Genomic DNA, 22,630 nt, shown 5'->3' with positions numbered 1-22,630 from the left:
TATTGTCTTGTTGTTTTTTTCCTTCGGTTTCTTTTCTGACACATCCTGTCCTGCTCGCCACACCTGACTAAGCTACTAATTACAACTGCTGACATGAGCCACCGTGTAATTTAGTTTTTGCGTCTCACTGTTTGGCTCTTTCTCCTTGCCTTGGGTCATCTCATTCATCACCTTCTGTTTATCTCCTTCCTCTTCCTCTGTGAGGCTTCCCTATCCCGTTCTCGTCTGCCTACCTTTTAATACTCACATGCGCCGTGTGAGCCGTACACATGCGGAATTGTGTGTTTATAGTACTTGCATGCTTGCTTTGGGAGATGGCTCGGACGACGTGATATCTGATGTGTGGTGATAAGTGGTTTGATAGAGACGTGACAAAGACATACAGAGAGTTCTCACGAATGTCATTACAATCTATGGAATTTTTTTGGATGAAAACAATTTAGTTGACTACCAAGGTGAAAAAAAGTCTTGGTTTTTTTTTGTGTTTTTTTTGTGATGTATGCAGTGTCCTGCACAAACATCTAAACCAGTACACAACTACTGTATATTAAAGAGCAGACGAAGCTTTATAAATCAACAAAATTGCATGATTTCTTGAAGTGCTGATGACACCTTTGCCTGGCCTTGTTGTGCCCCTGAACAGAGAGAACAAAGAGTACTCCAAAACAGCACTCAAAAGTATTGTGACAAGCTTGTTTATACATTTTCATTTCCCATTTGAGCATCACAGGGATTTAGTGGTGAGCACGTCTGCCTCTCTGGTTCAAATCTTGGCTCCGACCATCCACGTTCCAGAAACCTGCATGTTAGGTTCACCGAAAATTTGAATATGAGTGTGAATGACTGTCTAGATTGGCTGGCGTGAATGCCCTGCTTACCTGAAAGTCGGCCTTTAAGTACATTACCGTGAATGAAAATTTTACGAGATCTCACAGAACTTTGTGAGATAATAACAAACTTTGGTGAGATCTCACTAAGGTTTGCAAAAGTTTTTTTGTTTTCCTTTCCATGTCCCCTGATTTGAACTGGGCTCTCGTGAGGTACGCTGAAGCCAATGCCACCCTCCACCTCAACGTCCACCAAGTGTCTTTCCTCCGCCGGCGGATGATCTCCTGTTGACAGGTTATTATCATAGTTTCGAGGCTAAGAGGAATGTCGCCGCACTCCACGCATGCACGCGCACACAGCTTTAAATCGTATCCACACCACCCACAGAGAGGGAAAAACAGTCATAGCGCAAAAGTGACACACCTGCCAAGATGAGACAATGTCCAATGCCGACCTGAGTACTTCACGCTTTAAATGTCATCTGGTAATATTCGTCTGCTTTTGCTGGTTTTCCTGCCATTCATCATTGACGAGTTAAATTAGACTGATTAGCTCCCCATATCTTTCCAAGACATTCTGGACAGTTCGATGCTTCCCAGTGTCTTAGAAGGCCCTTTTGTGTTTCAACATAACTAAAAGCCATGTCCATATTCCTTAATGGTTGTGAATGACTTCATTATTCTTCTGCTTCTTTGCCCCGTTTTTTTTTTTTTGCCTTAAGACATTTTTTTTTTAAAAAGCAACATTGTCAGATATTTGATTATACAGTCTGAAATCTGACTTTATCTGTGGCTAATTTCATGTTTGGATCAAAAGAACTTTGTCGCATTGACGACTAGCCGTCTGTGGGTCTGTTCTCATGAGAAATGAGGAGGATTTTGTATGAGTAGTAATACTGTACTGTAGTGTAACTACTGTCAGTACTGTTTTTATTGTTTTATGTTAATGTTTATGGAATATATTTTAATTGAATACATTGATGAAGTAGAACCAAATGTTTAGTGTGTATTTGTTTTATTTTATTTAATGTAATCAATATGCCATCATCATAGTCAGAAAACAAAACAAAAAAACTAGATATTCAAACCAGAGTGAATTGAAATGGTTTCCATTTTGTCTTTCTCGTCAGCAATGAAGTAATAACATCAAACATTTACATGCATCACTAAGAATGTACTTTCATGTGTTTCAAACAACTGAGAAAAATTTAATTTTCCAGTGTAATGATGATGCAAAAACACGAGTATTGCAAGTATTATGATGGACTATCGGCAATAACCACTAACTTTATTCTGACAAGACTACTACTTTTATATTATTTTATATTATACTACAAATTTAATCTCATAAATGTACTTTTTTTCCCTCATTTTATTGCGAATTAATGCTAATAAAATGATGACCTTTTTCTCGTAATATTACATATTTGTTCTTGTAAATGTACTACTTTTTTCACATTATACTACAACTTCATGGTCATAAAATTTGATTGGTTACAGAAACAGTGCTAATATAGTTTGTTACATTGACCAGCACTACTAATTCTGAAGGGCCGCACATAGCAGCACATAGAGGCTGAAATTTAATAGGACAAATATTAATTCCATATTGTATATATATATATATAGTTCCCTATCAATTTCATGTATTTATATGAACATTATATCAGTATTCAATGGACATTCACAAAAAAACACATTCATAGGTTTTATATCGTTTTGGTTTTTTTTATATATATTTTGAAAGCGCTAACATCATGAGCACAAACCATTAACTCATATTAGCCGTTCTTAGGTGGGATTCACAAATCATTACCAGGGCAAATTCCCTTCTTACCTCCACTGTGCACGTAATGTTAATGTCGCTAACATGAGGAGCCCTTGTTTGGCACTGTCACTATTCAGGTTTTTGAAAAGATATTCGCGAGAGTGGTTGGAAAAGTTGCTAAATTGGCAACACTGAGGACCCAAGTTGTCGCCCTTGCTCGCTTGTATTGTCCAAATGTGCACGTACAAAAAGCACCACTGTCAAAATTAAGGCAGTTATGTTTGATTTTGACTCCATAAAGACGGCGAGGGCCAGTGAAACCATGGATGGACTGGATCTGGCCCGTAGTCTGTCACTTGCCAAGGTCTGCCGTAGATAATAACTTGCCACGTGGCTACTTCCTGCAGATGTTTGTTTTGAAGCGGCGGCGTGCGGCGCTGTCATTTGTTGAGCAAGAGGACAAGAGGAGAACAATACAGTATGAGTCAAGGCTTTAGTGCTCAGGAATGGCGTGTGTTGTAAACGGGGGAACTTTGAAGGCGCCCCGGTGACAACATGGATGACATCATCAGGTGCCACTGTGTCTGTCTGTGACACTTTTACACAATCCCGCAGCACAGACGCACTCTCTCCCTCTACTCTCGGGAGCCGTCAGACGGCACTGCCCTCCACCTGTCTCCATGTCTTACCTGCCCTAGTCATTAACAGGGTCCTGGAGCCCCACTGTAAGTGCACATGTCAACAGCGAAATTACAGGGCGCACCTCGGCACACATATTTGTTTTGCTTTTAAAAGGGTAATATCCGTCTGCACGCAAAGCTTTACACTCATTGTGCTCGCTGCCCGGTCAACCTTTTCTTTCTTTTTTTTTTGTTTTCTTAACCCAAAACAAAGTGAGGTTCAAAGACAGAGGAAAAGGGATGATAGGGTCTTCTTTTGTCCTCTTGTCTAGCATTACATAAGCCTGAATATATCCTTTGCTGCAATGTTTTGCTCTTTTTTGTCAAATAAAAATATATTGACCAGGGTTGTAGGCATCTGTTGAAATACTTGGTAATGTCAATTTATTGGCGGGCCATGCATTTTGCATTTCTGACATAGCAGCACATAGAGACTGAAATCTGATTGGACATTAAAAAAAATACAAAATCTAACATACAGTACACATTCCAGAATCTGTGCAGCCAAGAGAATGAAGAGAATAGATAGATAAAAAAATACAAACTCATGGAACAAATATTAGAATTAAAGTTGCAAATGTAGATCAGTGCTTCTGACAGGGTCCAGGCCAGCTCAGAAGGACTTGTTGGCCCTGATGGCCCCCCACTCTTATTTACATTTGATTTGTTGCTACTGAAGCAAATCTGTTCAAAAAGGCGGCAATGCACGTGGTAAAGTCCCCTTTTTAATTCCTAACATGACATGTCAGTCGCCACGAATGAGGAGGTAGCCTCCAAAGTAAAATATGGTCAGATGATGGACTTAAAATTTACCTCCACTCCAAAATCCTAAATGGTTTGGTCCTGTCATCGTAAGTCACTCTCCATGTGCCACACGTTGAGATTTATTTCATTGAATTAGGCTCATTCTTCTTGTTGTCTTAGGCCATGTTTTAATGACAACATTTTATGGCCATCCGTTGCCATATTCTGCCTCGAGTGTACACTTCTAGTTGCACATAATCCTATGCTACAAATATGACTCCTTGTGCTAGAAATGGTCAATGAACACTCTTGTTGTTGAGTTGCACTGAAACCTGTTATGACTCTCCACTGTTGTTAATGTTGAAGTGTCAACTAAAATGGAAAACACAAGGCACAGTACTTGTACCTGTATGTTTGTTAGTTAGCAGAGGACTTCCTGGTTCACGGAGGATGACGAAAGACAGTGAACAGTTTCATCCGGATTTATCAATACACGACGGTGTTCCGTTCCTTTGGCGACGACATAACCCGAACAGGACCACCATTTGTGTTTTGGGCTTCGGAGGAAGTCAATGTGACTCGTACAATGAAAAAGGAAAACCAGACACGGATTTTATCAAATGTGACAGCAGCTACTTTTTATTTCTCACTGTACAGTGAAATACATTCCCAAATGAGGGCAAACAAATGCCCTCAATGACAGTTTTGCGTGGGCAGCCTGGCTGGTTTGACAAGTAGGAAAACACGGTGCCAGAGTACAAGATACAAATCACTCAGACGGCGCTTGTGAAGCTCTTTTTTTTTGTCCAACCATGACGTCGTTTCTTGTATGCTCAGGCCACCGTTTTAATGCAAGTGTAAATATCAATGATGCATGTGGCCCACACCTGTAAGTAACATGGTGGGTTTTTTTGTTGTTGTTTTTTTTTGTACAAACTGTCCCTTAATCCTCGCATCTTTCAGCAGGCCGCCTTTGAGTAACGCGAGTGCTCTCTGACTTCCTTTCAACATTATCAGCACAAACAATGACAAACGTCCCTTCCACTCTGACTAATTGGCAGGTTCTTCTTGTAGCTCTCGTAATGTTTTTTTTTATTTTTTTTATCTGATGTGTGACTGAACTGAGTCTTTACAGTTGCGTTACCTCAACCGAGGAGTTTTCATCACTGTTTGCACATTAGAAACATTACACAAACTTGTAATCCGGTTTTCGCAAAGCGTAGTTGAAGGTGGGGCCATCAGCATTAGGCTTTGCGGTTTTTGTTCAGTCTGAGAAGCTTTATGGCCATCGCACTGTTCCAACGCATAGTGCAACGATCTGTTCCGCTACTACCACCATTGATGAAAACACGGAACTCTCAGCGCAAGCGTGCATGCAAAGCTGGGGAATGTCTATCCTGAGAACTGAACTGAACTGCAGTCGAGGACGGAAAAACGTCTTGCCGGGGACAATTTTCCAACGCTGCTCCGATGTCAATCGGCGAGGCTTGGGCAAGGCAAAGATATGCTTACAACAACTGCAAAATCTGATAGACCCCAAACATAAAGATGAAAAATCAGGCACTTAACAGTTTCACATCAGACAAAAGGATGTTCTTATAGGATAGTCTTATATGACATAAGATAGTCAGGCATTTGACGTCCTTCAAAATCGGGACAAAAGTAGCCTGATTGTGCTTATGGGCCTAAACTGTCAAATGCTGATAATCTCACGTCTGTCCGAATCAGATCTGAGAGGAAATAGAAAAAATGAAGTGTACAGTGACCTTTTGGACACAATGTATTACAATATTTTTCTGTGAATAATGTATACATCTTCTGGGGTATTTTAATATAAAATCATTGCCAGAGCACATATTATTTAGGTAGGAAAACATGTTTAGAGATTCTCTCTTTTTTTGCAATGCCACTTGTTACTGGGCATTATTTGAAGCTTTGCTCCAAAGCCCAATTAACAATTGGCCATTATGCTGTTTCTGTGGCAACGGAAGCCAGAAGGCTTTGCTGCCCTACACAGCAGCGTAAGGACACAGACAGGGCAGGAACAAAGTCAGACTAACTAAGGAAATTACACTAAAATCAGCAACAACCGCTAATTTATATGCCACAATTTTACTGCAGAATCTATATTTCATCTGTATTAAATCTATATTTAATCTGTATTAAATATAAAATGCACATTGGTGTGAAAGAATCTCGGGGGTATTCCTTTCCTTCCTCAGTAGGGTCTTGGGTGTGCTGGAGCCTTTCTCAGCTGACTTGGGGCGAGAGTCGCGGGTACACCCTGGACTGGTCGCCAGCCAATCAGACCGAGCAGATTTCAAATTCGCCTCACACGTCAGCATGCTTCCATCATGTGATTTGTTGGTCACAGCAAACTTGCCCCAGCGAACTTTGACAAGCAAAACACATCCCTAATGATCTGCATGCATTAATACATTTGACAAGCAGCAGCTCTGGTGAGTATGATGTACAGTATTACCATGTTTTTGTCATGTATTTCAAAACATTTTGATTTTGTCCTGCTCCAGATGATGTGAGCGACACGGTTACATACTCTTATATTGTGTTTTTGTGTAGTATTGAGTAGCGAGTCGAGCCGAGACGACACCATGCAGTGGAAAAACAAGGTATTGTGCCGTCCTGGTTGACATCACATCTACACAAACCGACTGACCTTTTCCCATGAAATACCCGGGACATGTACCATACATCAAAACCCCCAATTGTGCAATTCGTAATGTCCCGCTTCCTGTTGACGTCCGATAGGGATGGGTCAAACTGACCCGTAGGCCACGTCATACACAGGCAGGACACGACAGAGTGGCTAATGACAGCCGAATGAGGCAAACAGGCAGGAAGCCGTCCTCTGTGATCTCTGCATTTAAAAGCATCCTTGAGCATTGTTGCGTCGCCTTGGCATCCCCCTCGGACAACTGTTATTAGGATAAGGACAACTTCAAATAGGTTTTTAGGTGAGGTCGCGTCAGTTCCTTTCAACTGATGTAAATATTTGAGCTTAGAATGTATCATAGACAACTGCATTGAAATGGAAAGGTATTTTAGGATACAAATAGGGCTGGGGAAAAATAACAAAAAACAATAACTCGGCTAAGCAAAATTTCTGCCTCGAAGCTCCGCCGGGACCAAAAAGAAAACCAATGTTTCACACGGACATTTATTGCAGACGGACGCAGTGTTGGGCTGCTGATTAAATTTGCCAAAAAGGTTTATTTTAAGACACTGTTAGATGTGTGATGCACATATAACATAATACGTATGAGTAAGCTGAATGGAAGTTAGCTTTTTTTGACCCAAAATGGTAATCGCTAGCACACTAATACTAATCGCAATTGCTCACCGTTCAACCTTAAGCAATTTGCTTACTCAAATGCTGTTCACCAAATGTATCCGATATTCACTCTGCACCAACATATGCAGTTTTAAGTATCGAAGTCCATCCCTCATAAATGAGAATTAGATGCATGTTAGTTGTTAAAAATTGGGGGACGGAGCAATTATTATTCGATTATTCGACCAATAATCAATGGGAAAATTAATTCTAAAAAGATTTGATAGTGACAGCTCTATTTTGTTTGCATTTTTGTGCCATTTCTCAGTAAATAATACACCCCAATTCTGGCTTATGCAAGATGTGAGTACCTTTAAAGGGGTACAGTTTGGTGCTCATACAAATTAGAAAAAAAAAAGTTAAGTTAAGAAACACAGCCTGATTATTGAGAGTAATATGTGTTATTGTGTTTAAGTGACAATTGTACTCCCTTTGCCTATGGAGAAAAACATCCTGTATCTGAATGCATGTGGAACAAGAGGTGGAAAAGATGAAGTCATAAGTGAAGGTACATTGATGGGCCCTTGTTTCCAATTGCTTTCACAATTACCCAATTGAACAATGTATCGTTGCATGCCCTCAAGAATGTGATACTTTTTAAATCTCTGTTTTCTTTTGTGGACTTTGCATTACGCGCAGAGATTAATACCCATAACGTTCCAGCAAGACAGTACTGGTTTTAGTACGCTGCTGTATGCCAATGCATTTCATATTTAATAGAGAGTACTGATTCAAAAAAAAAAAAGTTCAGGTGTGCCGGGAAACTTCACACAGATCGGGAGCCCCAGCTCAACCCAAAAATATAGAATGAAATGTACCTTCGGTAGGGGGCTATTTTTGTCGATTTTGGTTGCTCCTCGGCTGATGCATAAAGTCGCATTTTTCAACTTGATAAAAGTACACTTTTAGGTCCTGGAGCGACAGAAAACCTTCCACACACACATCAGGACCACAGACTGACCCCCCCCCAAAAATATATAAAAATGTTTTTACTTTTTGAGAGGCGTCGATTTTTTTTCTCTTTCCTCAGGCCTGTGGCTGTTTTGAATAAGAAATGAAGTCTTTTAGGTCCACGGAAATCTTAAAACACATCAGGAGCCCTGGCCTAACCGAAAAATAGAAGAAAAACTGCAAATTAATGAGCCCCCGTTATGTGGAGACAGCAATTTTTTACGGCATTTAGCTTTCCAGTAGATTTTGTCGAGATCGCTCTGCAGTATTGTAAGCATCTTTGTTTATGTTCTACTTATAATTTATTTGGTTTTAAACTCCGGTTTCACTTGATATACATTTTAAGTAATGTTGCTATATATTGTTTTTAAAAATGTGTACTGTAAACCCTCCACATATCTTCAATTGAATAAATAAAATGTAGAATATATACTGCTTAATAGAAAATGGGCTCTAATGCCTCTTAAGTAGGAAATCCTCCTGAAAGTCGGGCGAGATATGAAATCCTAACATGGCTCTATTTTTGTGAACGACGTAAATCCTGTGCGGTGGGCGGGGTAACTGTGCGCCAGAGTCAGATTAGACAGCTGTTGGTAATTTTGTAGACAAGCGCAGCCCGGCGGAACTAATGGTGGGCGGGCTGCGCAACTGTGGTAGTGTTTACAGTCAACTGACATTCTCGACGGAGGAGGAGGAAGAGGACGATGCGTAATCGCAGTGATCTGTACGTGAGCGGAGCACTGACACTGCTGGCCATGGTTTGGAAAAAGACAATATGAGTGCGTATCCACAATGAACTGGCGACTTAAATATGTCGGCGTGACTCAGTATCTGTCTGCCTGTCTGCAAATTCACCAAAATTGCTTTAGACGAGAAGTGTACCTTGCGCCAGGATTTAGACATGGTCTGAGCAGGCGTTAGTTTAGATGAATTTTCTGCCACCAAATTGTCACTCTGCCAGGTGCATCTCCATCTTCTGCTGCGCCGGAACACCCTTCTTGGTGCAAAGCGGTCTACCGAATTGGCAAACATGAGTGAGCCTTGCGCTCGCACCAAAATCACACATTTGCGCTCCACGGCAGATTCGCTGTCTATGAAAATAGAGCCCTAAGAGTCCAGTCACAACTCACAGATCGAAGATAATGGACTTGATGATGCACTGAAAATACAGCGAGGGTGTAATATTATCAAAACACTCATGAATAAAATCGATATTTTTTAATATGAATTAGTGCTTTTTTTGTACAAAATTGCACTGAATTCTCACGAGAGTAGTTTGGATTGAGTGAGCATGTCGGTTAGTCGTAACCTTGTGATGACCCCTCGCCCACAAACACAACAGGTGGCCGTCCTTCTTCATCCGCTACCACTGAGACAGGTGCTTCCTCCTGTGATGAGGGGCGGGAGCGAGTGAGGGGTGTCCCATTATTGTTACGCCGGATAATGGGGTAAAAACCGAGGAAGGAGGAGCTTTAATTCATACGCTTCCACCTTATGTCAAAAGACGCGTAAATACCCCACCACTTAGTCATTGAATGAGAATAAGAGGTCAATTTTTTTCAACGCAAACACACTCATTCAAACTGTCAGTTTTTGTCTACCGCTTGTTAAAGGACAATGGTTTCCGTGACCCATATCTGGCAAAGGCGGACAGGAAAACATCCTCTTTGCATAGTGGGGTATTCCTGATTTTTAAGTAGAGGAAGAAGAATAGAATTGGACGGAGGCCGGGACCGTCCTATGACCCGAAACGCGTACCTTTAAACATTTCCATTACATCCCCAATTTGAATGTCTTCACCCAAAAAAACAGGACAGAAACATTCATATGCTCACCTCCGGTCTGCGCTCAGCCTCGTCACCCACTTTCGCTTTGCATAATTCGGGGCTATACCGACGACTAACCTTTTGTTCTGAAATATGACGTGAAGATAAATCTGAAAGTAAGAACTATGCGGAATGTGCCACAGGACATCTGACTGTCTGATCAGCCATGGTATCCAAACAATGCGCTCTCTTTTTATGTCCGAGACAGCGCCACGTCATTCAAACCTGCTGTGAAGAAGCCAATGAACCGCAGTGTGGCATGTTGAAACCATCGCTTAGATGTCGCCGACAACAACACGCCAAGTTAAAAGCCCATTTCTAGGAATGAGTCACTTTTATTTTACTTCGGCGAGCTCAAATTGTTTCCTCAAGGCCTCCCAGTTATGTGTCGCTTCATTTTTTTTTTTTTTTGCCTTATCTGCACGCTATCGGCCTTGTGCAAAGAATGGGCGCCAGTGATAATTATAGTCAAATCAAGATTGATTGATCAAGTCAGGCGAGGACGGAAGGGACGGAAGGGAGGGGAGGGGAGGTGGAGACGAGCAGAAAAAGAAAGACGAGGTAGAGGTGGAGGTCTCTCCTTCACTGTCACGTAGATAAGAGTTGATGATGGAGATTCCCGGTGGACCCACATAGCCTTTAGCTAGAGGTGTAAAGGTCAACATTTACAACAACACTCTTCACACGTATGGCCTAAACTGTTTGGGAAAAAAAATAAAAAAATACATAAATACATGCAACAAAATAAGGCTTAGAAGGTAAATAGCAAATAATATTTCAAAGCATCAAAAGGCAGATATTGACAAAACAACTTAACTACTGAGTGATTATTTATAATTTGGTTTTATGTAATTCAAAGACATGTTTAGTGGTAATAACCTTACCAAATACAGTAGACCCCTGCTGTTCGAGGGGGATAGGGACTGGGCTGGACTGATTTGCTTCTCTTCTTTTTACCCCCAAAATTCTTGCATTTCTGTTTGTTTACATTTAAATTTCAAATATTACTCTTTAAAATATGTATATTTGTCCTAGGGACATCATTGAAAGGGCCATCTGCCCCCCCCCCAAAAAAAACAAGTTAATTACTCCTGAAAAGAAAGAAAAAAATTTTTTTACAGACATCATTTTGTATTCATGTTAGAAGGAAGACCACAATCTAAAAAAAATGTCATAAAAAGTTTTGTTTATTTGAGTAATAGTAGTTGTTTATTTTGTGAAATATCAAAGGTCTTCATGGGGACGAAAAGGGTACCATTAGCCAGGAATGAACCGGTTTTTCTTCTGCTTCTTGTTCCCCAGGAACTGCATGGTGACAATCTTTTTCCTGGTGACAGGGGGCGCTCTACATTTTCGCGGACCGAACGTCACCTCTTGACTGTGCTCGTTGGCGGCTGTATGGCAGCGAAGCTTCTAGTGGGTCTCCTGTGCCAAATTTGTTAGCGTCTCAAGTTAATGTTGTACGTCTTCCAGAGAGCCATTTCAAAATATCCACTTCAGGCTCTGGGGCAGCTTTTTTTATTACGCGATTCCCGAAAACTGGCGTCCAGAATGGCTTTTCAGTACCCCACCGCTTACCGTGACGACGCAATTGTAAGTAAAGCGTGTTAACCCGGTTAGCCTTAGCGTGCTAATAAGCCGGGGTGCTGGCATTTTGCGGTTTCATTCATTGAAGGCAACGGTTTCTTTTGTTAGCATGCTAGTTAGCTTAGCGAGGTTAGCGAAGCTAGCTTCCGTGAGCGTACTCGTGACAGCCTCTCCCACATTTCAGGATGAATTACGTACGGTTCCTTGCTAATTGTGCGTATACGTTCAATTCCGACACGGGCTGTTTACGTATCCTAGGTGGGTGATTATCATGTGTTTACTTATGCTAGGTGGATGATTATCATGGCTACAAAATACCAGATCCATACAGCTGGCTGGAGGACCCCGACAGTGAAAAAACACAGGTAATAAAGTATTTCACGGGAACCTAGTGACTAGTCTCCCGAGGCAGGTACACATTTGTCATTGTTATCCAAAGTCTGGCCTGCGATTGTTTGACCATCGCTCAATAATTCATTAACTGTTCCAAATAACATACTCACTACAATTCAGTCTAGTTGAATCTTCAAATAGAGCAAAAAGATGTTTTTTAAAAACAACAAATTGCTAAATTGATTCCACAGGCGTTTGTCAGTGCTCAGAATCAGCTCACGTTGCCATTTTTGGAGCGCTGCGAGGTGCGGGATCTGTTCAAGGAGCGCATGACTGAGCTGTATGACTATCCCAAGTATAGTTGTCCCTTCAAAAGGGGAAATAGGTAAGGCTGGCAGTTACAGAATGCAATTATTGCCCATTTGTTAATAATAACCCAGTGAATGGTTATCGTGTTTGGATGTTCATCCTTCCTCATATGCAGGTACTTTCACTTTTACAACACTGGCCTGCAGAACCAGAGTGTGATGTATGTGCAGGAGAGCCTCAATGCAGAACCTACTGTCTTTTTGGATCCTAACACATTTTCTGATGATGGGACAGTTGCCTTACGAGGTAAAGAGCGAGACCTAATTTCTTAACATTGAATTCTTAAAAGACAAATTCACAAACATCGTTTTCCCTCCTTTTTAAGGCTACGCCTTCTCGGAAGATGGAGAGTACTTGGCCTACGGCACTAGTGCCAGCGGCTCGGACTGGGTGGAGATGCACTTCCTGCGGGTGGAAGGCGCCGTGCTTCTGCAGGACGATCTGCAGCGGGTCAAGTTCAGCTGCATGTCGTGGACGCATGATGGGAAGGGCCTTTTCTACAACTCTTACCCTGAACAGAAGGGCAAAAGCGATGGTGAGGTCACGACATATCTTAATCAGGAAAAATAAGATGTTTGATATTTTAGATAGTTTTGAAATAAATCTATCCTTTTTCCTTCTATAGTGGGCTTAAATGAAATAAACCTGTTGCAAGTTACTTCCAGAAATGTTTTGTGCTGGTTACTGTCTTTTGAGAGTAATTGGTTATTATAATATCGGTGACTTGTAATGCGTTAACATTACTTTGGCATTATGTTTGACGTCACCAAAACTGCAAAATTCGAATGCATGATCCTTTAATACATAGCAACAATAGCAAAACAACAAGTCACTAATGTAATGTAAAGAGCTTTTAATAGGCCTACTTCCCATAACCACCTTGTGTGTTTTCACAAAATCAAGGAATAATGGATTAAAAAACTATTTTAGCCCCCCTGATATCATTTTGACATGTAATACTTTTTCAATGCAACTTATATTGGTAGAAAAGTAAAAGCTGCAACAACAATAAAAAAAGCAAAACATGACATCTATGAACAATTATTCCTTGCTGCTGTTTATAACGGTACTTCGCCCATTGTCGCTTGTTTTTTTTTTCTCGCATTTTTGTTCTTTTTCCCCCCACCACTCCAATGCCTTCAATCAAATTTGCCCGCTTCTGTGTCCTTCTTTCCTTGCTGAGGTGACGTAAGCGCGTGCTGCCACATCTGTGTGTGTTACGCATATTGAAGAATTGACCATAAAATTACCTTGTACCTTGTAAATGTAGCCCGTGCATGTGTCCTTTAAAATCAAGGTGCTCAAATTAAGGACTCATTTCAGCCCTACAGTATACATTGTGGAAATCTATTTCATTTCATCTGATACATACATAGCCAGCCAATGGGTGCAGTCAAACTGTGGAGGATTTGGGACTTTTAGACAGAAACCCAAGTCACAGCAAAGCGAAACCACGCATGGCAACTGATTTAATCCTGTATGCTAGTTGTCTCCTTCTATCGCCAATTAAAAGCATTAATGACCCCTTAAATATGTTCTCTTCCAGGGACTGAGACCTCTACTAACTTGGACCAGAAGCTGTACTTCCACGTTTTGGGAACACCGCAGTCAGAGGACGTTCTCTGCGCCGAGTTTCCCAATCATCCCAAGTGGATGAGTGGAGCCGAGGTCATTTCTCGCCTTCCAAATGAGGCTGAACTTGTGTTTTTCCTTAGTTATTCATTCTCATGGAAAGGTGATTATTGTTCTGCAGGTTTCAGATGATGGCCGCTATGTGCTGCTGTCCATCAGGGAAGGCTGCGATCCTGTCAACAGATTGTGGTATTGTGACCTCAAGAAGACGCCTAAGGGCATTACAGGCATGTTTGACATGACTGTATGATCTTTGTATGTATTATCTATGTGGGTTTTCCCTGTAAGCCCTGTTAACCCAAATTGTTGCTGTAGTCTAAAACTAAGCTACGCCATCGCAGTGGTGATGTGATGTGGTTAGAGGAAATATTTGTATGAAAACCACTGCTAGGCCCATTAATATGAAACAATCAATTACGGCTGTAACTAAGAGTGCTTCTTGTGCCGTGTGTCTTTCGCTGCTGGGAAAACCAGTTGATTGCGCGCTCTTTATAACCTTAACCTTGAATTACTACAGTAAATGTTTGGATGAAAAACGTCTCCAGGCCATAAATACAAAACAATCAAATAAGAAACAGTACAGTGGCACCTAGAGTTTTTTGAGATACGAGCCATTGTTCGGACGGTGTTTTTTCTTTAACTTATTGAGAACAAGCAGAGAGCTACAGAAGCGCTGTATGGTGACAGTGGCTCAACTCACATCAAAACGAGCGGCAGTTTGGCAGAGAAAATGAGTAAACAATTCTTCAAAAAAAGAGGCTTCACGCTGTTTATTGCCACTCTCACTTGAAGTTTACTGTCAAACTAAATATAGAACAGAGAGAATTACATGTGTATTTAGAACAATAAATTCATTTATATAGCACCTTTTATAACAACCAGATAACTTTGCCATAAAGGCTGCTAGATGAACACTAACACATAATGGGAAATGCCATGAACACAGGCTAACGATAAGCATCTTTGTTGCATGTTAAAACCCTTTAGACAACAGATATTTAAACACAATCTCTGTTGTCTTATCTGTGTGCTTTGCTGCTTGCTTTTTTAAGTTTTTCTCTCATAATAGTGGTCATGTGTTCAAGTCTGCCTTCTATCCTCTCTGCGAATCCAGGACTTTTGCCGTGGGTGAAGCTCATCGACAACTTTGACGCCGAGTACGAGTACGTAACCAACGAGGGCACGGTGTTCACGTTCAAAACCAACCTGGACGCCCCACGTTACCGCCTCATCAACATCGACTTTGCCTCGCCGGCTCAGAGCGACTGGGCGGAGCTCATCCCTCAGCATGAGAAGGACGTAATCGGTGAGCAGCGGCGGCAGCTCGAATCATCCGGTTCCGCTTATTTCGTTCACTTCACGTTCACGTTGCCTTTTGCTCTCTCGTTTTTACAGTATTCGCCACCTGCACATACTCCAGCTACCTCTTTGTGTGCTTCCTCCACGACGTGAAGAATGTCTTGAAAATGTATCGTCTCAGTTCCGGGGAGGAGCTCAGGACCTTTCCTCTGGATGTCGGTTCTGTGGTCGGATTCACGGGAAGGAAACGCGACTCTGAAATCTTCTACTATTTCACCTCTTTCCTCTCTCCAGGTAAAATTAAACTGGAATGAACTCTGAAGGATGTGTGACTTTTGAGGTATTGCTTCCTGAAAACTTTGTTCAAATCCCATATTTTCACATTTAAGAAAGGTAAAAATGTGCTTCCAAAGAAGTTTTGATGATCGGAAAATTGTAGTAATATCCTGGGCTTAAATTCAGAAATAAGTCCCAAAAAAGTGACAAACAGCATAAGAGAAAGCTAAACTGTAACAAAGAAAAAATAAACCCATGCCTACTGATTCTTTATTACCCTCAGATTGCCGTTATGACTGTGCAACCATATAAATGTTTAATCGCCTTATCATGTTATTACATATGCACAATAAAGCGCTATATACATTTACCGTTTTACACTCTGTGAAGGAATGAAACTCTGCCTTCTACTGGTAGTTGCCAAGTAGTGAAATCCATCATTTATGCTTTTAAGCATCTTGACTACTCAAAATAACGATGATGAAACAAACTTTAGACAAGTCGAATTCCATATGATCGACAAAATTCTTAACGAGAACTCAAGAGTACCCCTAATCCAGTTTCCGATTTAAAAAAAAAAAAAAAAAAAAAAAAAAAAGTCATCACTTACTGAATTTATGCTACAAATATGTTCTCTTTTTTCATCCAGCCATCATTTATCACTGCGACTTGACCAAGGAGCCTCTGCAGCCCCACATCTTCAGAGAGGTCACAGTCAAAGGCTTTGACCCGACAGACTACCAGACCACCCAGGTAACATCAATAGATCTTGTGTACGTGCCGTCTCTGTCCATCTGTCCCATTTCTCCATCGTCCGCGATTTCTTGTCCAGATCTTCTACGCTTCCAAGGACGGCACTCAAATCCCCATGTTCATCGTTCACAAGAAGGGCATCAAGCTGGACGGCTCCCACCCGGGCTTCCTGTACGGCTACGGTGGCTTCAACATCTCCATCACGCCGAGCTACAGCGTCTCCCGGCTAATCTTTGTGCGGCACCTGGACGGAGTCCTGGCTGTCGCCAACATTAGAGGAGGAGGGGAGTATGGCGAGACCTGGCACAAAGGTAATGAGATTTAAATTTGCACGACATGGTTCAAGTGACAGTACATTTTGTTCAGTGAACACAAATTCAGCATACAGTAGTGTGCGGCCCCATTATATTGCTTTTTTTTTTTGTGAACCGTACTGTATCAATCAGGGAAATCAGTGGTTTATAGCAATGGTTTTCACAGTATACTTTTACTGTAATGCTCTCACGTGGGAAGGGAGAGGCGCAGTCTTCAATGTGCTTCTCAGTTGTTGTTGTTTTTTTTATAAATCCCGGGAGAACACTAACACACAAACACTTAGTGCACACTCATGCAAGAGCTGCTGTCGTCCACAGCTCACACCTAAACACATCACATGCAAACTCAAGGATACAGACACTATACTAATTAGACGGGGGTTTGCTATAGGCATTAAATTTGAACTGGTCATTTTGTTCTGTCGTGTAAATCAAGCCTAAATATTACTTGGCGAATAAATCAGAGATGCAGGCATATTTTCGACACTTGCTGGAAAACTCCAGCTTCCATAATGTGTTTTTGATCGCTACTTTATTTTGACCTGCTAATTATTGATTTGGGAATATTAGTGGACTAGTGTTTCGCACGTCTGCCTCACAGTTGAGAGGTCCTGGGTTCTTGGCTCAGGCCCTTCCCGTGACGGGTTTTCCATGTTTACCCCATGCTCGTATGGGTTCTTTCCAGGTATTCGAGTTTCCTCTTCCTTTCCAAAAATATGCACGTTCGGTTGAGATGGCACCAATTCACACCAGAAATTATGTCAATAAAATGGACTTTGCTTAATTGAAGACTAAATTGTTTTTTGGTGTGAGTGTGAATGTGAGCCTAATGAGGAAAAACGGTATAGAAAATGGATGGAATTATCTCGTTACGAATCACCGTAATAAGTACGTTTCACAAGTCCACTAATGCGTGATACTCCTCTCTCTTTTAGCCGGCATGTTGGCCAACAAGCAGAACTGCTTCACAGACTTTCAGTGTGCAGCTGAGTACCTCATCAAGGAAGGGTACACCTCTCCGTCCAAGCTCACCATCAACGGAGGCTCAAACGGTGGCCTGCTCGTAGGTACGCGTCACCCGGAGATGCTAACAAAACAACTTCCTTCTTATATCTGCGGCTGCCCTTGATGTATTTATCCTGCCATCCAGCGGCGTGCGTGAACCAGCGGCCCGAGCTGTTCGGGTGCGCTGTCGCTCAGGTCGGCGTCATGGACATGCTAAAATTCCACAAGTTCACTATCGGCCACGCCTGGACCACCGACTTCGGCTGCTCGGAAGAAAAAGAGCAGTTTGAGTGGCTTATGAAGTAAGTAAAACACATGGTCGCTTTCATAGCTTACAGCTTTCGTTGCAAAGGTTCCAACTAGTTTGGATTTAATTTTAATACCTCACAAAGTACTACACCAAAAGGACAAACTATTGGTGAAGGTTAACTTGAGTATGTCAGTAAACTCCCATTTCCATTAATACATTCAATTCAGATACAAAAAATGCAGATGGCATATTGAGCACATAAGTACTAACAGACAGAGTTGCCATAGCTGACATTGTGTTGACTTCTTTAGACCGCAAATAATTTGAGTGAATCTTCTGCTGGTTGTAGCCAACTAGTGCACTCCATTTTGCTTCATCCATCCATACATTTTTCGTTCTGCTTATCGTCACGAGTGGATAATATAATATTCTGGTTATAGCGACTTATTTGACGTACTTAAAAGAGGGAAAAGGCAACTAACATTCATCTGTTTCCCCACACTTTTTCCACACCTCTTGGAATATGCGTCTTGTCCCCCACCCCGCCAGATACTCCCCCCTCCACAACATCAGAGTCCCAGAGGGCAACGGGGTCCAGTATCCCGCCGTCCTCCTGCTGACGGGCGACCACGACGACCGGGTAGTGCCCCTCCACTCGCTCAAATACATCGCCTCTCTGCAGCACACGGTGGGCCACAGCAGCAAGCAGTCCAACCCCCTGTTCATCCTCGTGGACACCAAGTCGGGCCACGGCGCCGGCAAGCCCACCAGTAAGGTCATCCAGGAAGTGGCGGACACCTACGCCTTCATCGCTCGCTGTCTCAAAATCTCCTGGGTCAAATAACTCGCCATCTCGTCACGTGTGTGCGCGCATGTGTATGTGCTCTGTCTTCTCCCTCCCACACCCTCCTCGAAGAACTCCAGTTGCACTTATCGAAAGCACCACACGCTAATGTGCGAAGGCCATAACACTATAAGAGGGGGCGAGGTTACTGTCATCGGCCAATCAGCTGCTGTCATGAGGCTCAAATGGCAACCGTGTGGCGGATGCTCCGCCTACGTATAATTTATTATTGATATCTCAGCTTGCACATTTCTCATGAGGCTGCACCGTACAAAGGATGTTGTGTGTACGTGTGTTTGTGATTACTTACAAATTCACTGATTTCTACCTCTTGACATAGGCTGATTGTTATAATTTCAAAGGGAGCAACAAATAATAAACATCTTTTTTAAGCAGTGATACATCTGCTGGATGGTTCTTCCCCAAAATGTTACATGTGAAAAGTGGTATTATAATGGTAGAAATCAGCCAGTGTTAACAATTTGTACAAAATGCATGTTTTTTAAATTGACACTTTTCTGGACACGCAATGACACCGTACAGAGCATAAATAACAGATGATTTTTTTTTTCCCCCCAAAGCTGTTGCAGAATAGGAGTAATGAAAAACAAATGAAGCAAAATGTTCAGTTATTTGGTACACTTATTACCATAATTTCTTAAAACTAAAGCATATTTATTTACGGCGGCACGTTGGTTGACTGGTTAGAGCCTCTGCCTCACAGTCCTGAGGACCGGGGTTCAATCCCCGGCCCCGCCTGTGTGGAGTTTGCATGTTCTCCCCGTGCCTGCATGGGTTTTCTCTGGGCACTCCGGTTTCCTCCCACATCCCAAAATCATGCATGGTAGGTTAATTGACAACACCAATTGCCCCGAGGTGTCAATGTGAGTACGAATGGTGGTTTGTTTGTATGTGCTCTGCGATTGGCTGGCAACCACTTCAGGGTCTACCCCGCCTCCTACCCGATGATAGCCCGTCCACCTGGACCCTAGTGAGGAGAAGCGGCTCAGAAAATGGATGGATGGATGGATAAAACATATTTACGCAACAGAAAAATGAATTACAAAGCTCAATGCTGGGAGTTGCCTTTGGATTATTATTTTCCACATCGCACACGATATACACGTTGGAATTATACCATTTCAAATAAGTTGACAAGTTCGACATTCTGCCAAAAGCGCTTGCCATAACGTTCGCTAGCCAGAAGTTGAGCTGCACTGTGATTGTTTACTTGTTAGGCATGTGACGAGAGCGCGAGCCTCATACACTTCTTATCTGTTACCTTATATGGGAAAACCCTAATAATCACCGCATCATGTTACATAATTTGTCCTGCATTTGATTAGCATTATTTATATGATAGGTAACTAATTTTGAACATAAGGAAAAATGGTGGTAAACCTTTTCGTGGGCCTTGGATGTGGCCTCGAGTTTGACACTTATAATACTGACTACAGAGCAACAAAATCCATGATTGTTGAAAATGGCATGTTACTTGTGCTTTAATATCTCTTCCTCTCCTGATAAATTGATTTGAATTCCCCCTAACTGTTAAAGATGCATCTATATTCCGACCTATAGACAAATTTTGTCATCAATGAAACTTTTTTTTTTTTTTTTGGACTGAGAGGAAACCAGAGTAACCGCGCAGGGTGAACATTCCAAGCGCCACACAGGAAGGCCGGAGCCCGGATTTGAACCCCCAACCGCAGAACTGTGAGGCGGATAAGCTAACCACTCATCCGAAGTCCCATTCGTCATTAGAAATCATTGTATAATTTTAAAGAAGTTGACACTATCACAATTCTACATTTGGCATTGGAATCATCTAATTCACTAAAATACATTTGAATCAATTTATGTGCCATTCGTCATTAGAAATCATTGTATAATTTTAAAGAAGTGGACACTGTTTCACAATTCTACATTTGGCATTGGAATCATCTAATTCACTAAAATACATTTGAATCAATTTATCATCATAATGCTTTTCAACAACTGGCCTTGAGGTGGCGCCTTAGAGCAAAGAATCGATCCCTGCGTGGCCCAAACTGCAGCACGTGTAGGATGTGTGGACTTTTCATGATATGATGTCTTAAATTTAGGAATGCAACTGAGCATGTTTTTTTTTTTTTTTTTTGCTGGAATGTGTGATGAAGCTCAGAAAAGGGAGGAGGAAATTTAGGGGCGTGCTGTGAGGGACCTTTGGGGCACAATGGAGTTATTTTGCACCTCATTATCTCCTTTTAAGTACTATACCCCTTCAGGATCTGTTTGAACATTTGTCAAATTTAAAGATGAGCAATAAAAACAGGACGTTTTTTTTTTTATTGCATCCAAGCCGCCTCTTTCAGAAAGAGAGAGAAAAAAAATCTTAACCAAATGACGCTGCTGTGGTGAGCCGCTGCTCATCTTACGTTCCAATGTGACGATTAAATATTCATGCATGGAAAATGTGTTTAATTGCACTCGGCAAGCACAATGCAAAGCTCGGCTGGGACTTCCGAGGTGCTTCGTGCACTTTTATTCGCCGCAGGGAAGATGTCGACGCCATCTCCTGCAGGTAAGTCACTTTAATATCATCAGTTATGCCCGATGGAAAACAATATGGTTCCCCAGCAAAACACCTCAGACGCCTCAAGAGGCAGCCCCCAATAGTGCACAACTTTCTATGTCTGTATATAAAGTTCATTTTGAAGAAGCTAATCCAACACCGGAAAGACCATAATCGATCATTTACAGATTTGAGGGGGCTCCCATTCCAAACAATAATAATTTAAAAAAAAATCTTTTGAGGATGAAAAGAAAGTCGAACGTTTTACGTAGCACAATAAGAAGATGAAGTACTAACATTTGAGGTCCAAAATGTCAACGAAAAGTGGATTTAAAAAGCCGGAAATAGTTATTTTGTGTACCATTGTGAGCATTTTTATCCCCTCACTGATTTGTCCTAAACGCCCATCCATGTCATATGACGTCACCGATATTGCCTTCGCCTATTAATCCTTTGAAACTATTAGACCTTTTACAAAAACTTGTATCTCTCTGTGTTAGGCGGTGTTAGTCCACTTAAATCAAAGTCGGGTAGTGCCAAAGTGTTAAAAATGACTGAAAATAAAGTATTATCTCATTTAGGTTGTGCAAAACTCACCGAAAACCCCTCCGAAAAAATATCAAGTGTGATTTTTAAACTGTGTATATAGGTCGTTTTAAAAGCAATATGTTTGAACAATTGTGAATGTGCCACAGTTGTGTTTTTTTTTTTGGGGGGGGGGGGGGGGGGGGGGGGGGGGACGCATCCGAGCGAGGCGCATGCGTGCTTTTTGAAGGCGTATGCAAATCTTTCGTTCATTTAAATTTGTAATCAACGAAATCTGCCAAGATGACGCAAGAAAGTGTTTCTAATTGCTTTGAAAGGTTTTGTGAGAAGAAGAGAGGGCGGAAAAAAAGTAATGCCTAAAGTGGATGTTCATTAAGATTGATGAAATGATCGCAGCTGTAGGGTAAATAAATAAATAGAAATAATAATAAATAAAAAATCAAGAAAGTAATCCTGTCAAAACAGTCATATACGATTAGAAAGAGTGGTGGGAGCGAGCTACCTGCTTTGCCCCCGAACTATTTACACATCTCATGTGGTGGATGAAGAAAAGTGAAGGATTGGTGGCTGGAATGCATGAAATAAGCAACAAAAAACAAAACAAAAACAAACAAACAAACAAAAAAAGCCTGCTCACCTTAAAAAATGAAAAGAAGAGAAACGAACTCCATGAACACCTTTGAACTGCACTGACAGCAAGTAAGGGTAGAAAAGGCAGAT

General features: G+C 41.6%; 1 protein-coding gene across 6 annotated transcripts; it reads left to right on the top strand.

The window, feature by feature from the left end:
- Positions 1 to 19,209, top strand: prep (prolyl endopeptidase). 6 transcript variants are annotated; one of them, XM_061755021.1, is made up of 16 exons: positions 1 to 1,122; positions 6,600 to 6,649; positions 11,451 to 11,564; positions 12,026 to 12,100; positions 12,320 to 12,453; positions 12,553 to 12,683; positions 12,763 to 12,972; positions 13,984 to 14,105; positions 14,191 to 14,296; positions 15,184 to 15,375; positions 15,465 to 15,662; positions 16,294 to 16,397; positions 16,477 to 16,708; positions 17,647 to 17,778; positions 17,862 to 18,018; positions 18,516 to 19,209. In XM_061755021.1, exons 2-16 carry the CDS (start codon positions 6,632 to 6,634, stop codon positions 18,808 to 18,810), a joined length of 2,220 nt encoding a protein of 739 aa, XP_061611005.1. In that variant the 5' UTR covers positions 1 to 1,122; positions 6,600 to 6,631; the 3' UTR covers positions 18,811 to 19,209. The 6 variants fall into 6 exon arrangements, with proteins under 6 accessions (XP_061611005.1, XP_061611006.1, XP_061611008.1 ...); XM_061755022.1 differs by lacking the exon at positions 1 to 1,122 and adding an exon at positions 6,351 to 6,478; XM_061755024.1 differs by lacking the exon at positions 1 to 1,122 and adding an exon at positions 7,816 to 7,879 and having other exon boundaries at positions 6,394 to 6,649.
- Positions 19,210 to 22,630: the final 3,421 nt, after the last annotated feature.

The sequence above is a fragment of the Phyllopteryx taeniolatus genome, chromosome 18 (assembly GCF_024500385.1).
Source record: "Phyllopteryx taeniolatus isolate TA_2022b chromosome 18, UOR_Ptae_1.2, whole genome shotgun sequence".
In the NCBI taxonomy this organism is placed as follows: domain Eukaryota; kingdom Metazoa; phylum Chordata; class Actinopteri; order Syngnathiformes; family Syngnathidae; genus Phyllopteryx; species Phyllopteryx taeniolatus.
This window is presented reverse-complemented; position numbering and strand designations above follow the sequence as displayed.

Bases quoted from the DNA above. Each gene is read 5' to 3' on its own strand.
- prep (XM_061755020.1), top strand. From the start codon at position 11,604: ATGTTGTACGTCTTCCAGAGAGCCATTTCAAAATATCCACTTCAGGCT. The intron at 12,973-13,983 runs GTGAGGTCACGA...GTTCTCTTCCAG, and splicing joins ACAGAAGGGCAAAAGCGATG to GGACTGAGACCTCTACTAAC. The intron at 16,398-16,476 runs GTAACATCAATA...TTTCTTGTCCAG, and splicing joins CAGACTACCAGACCACCCAG to ATCTTCTACGCTTCCAAGGA.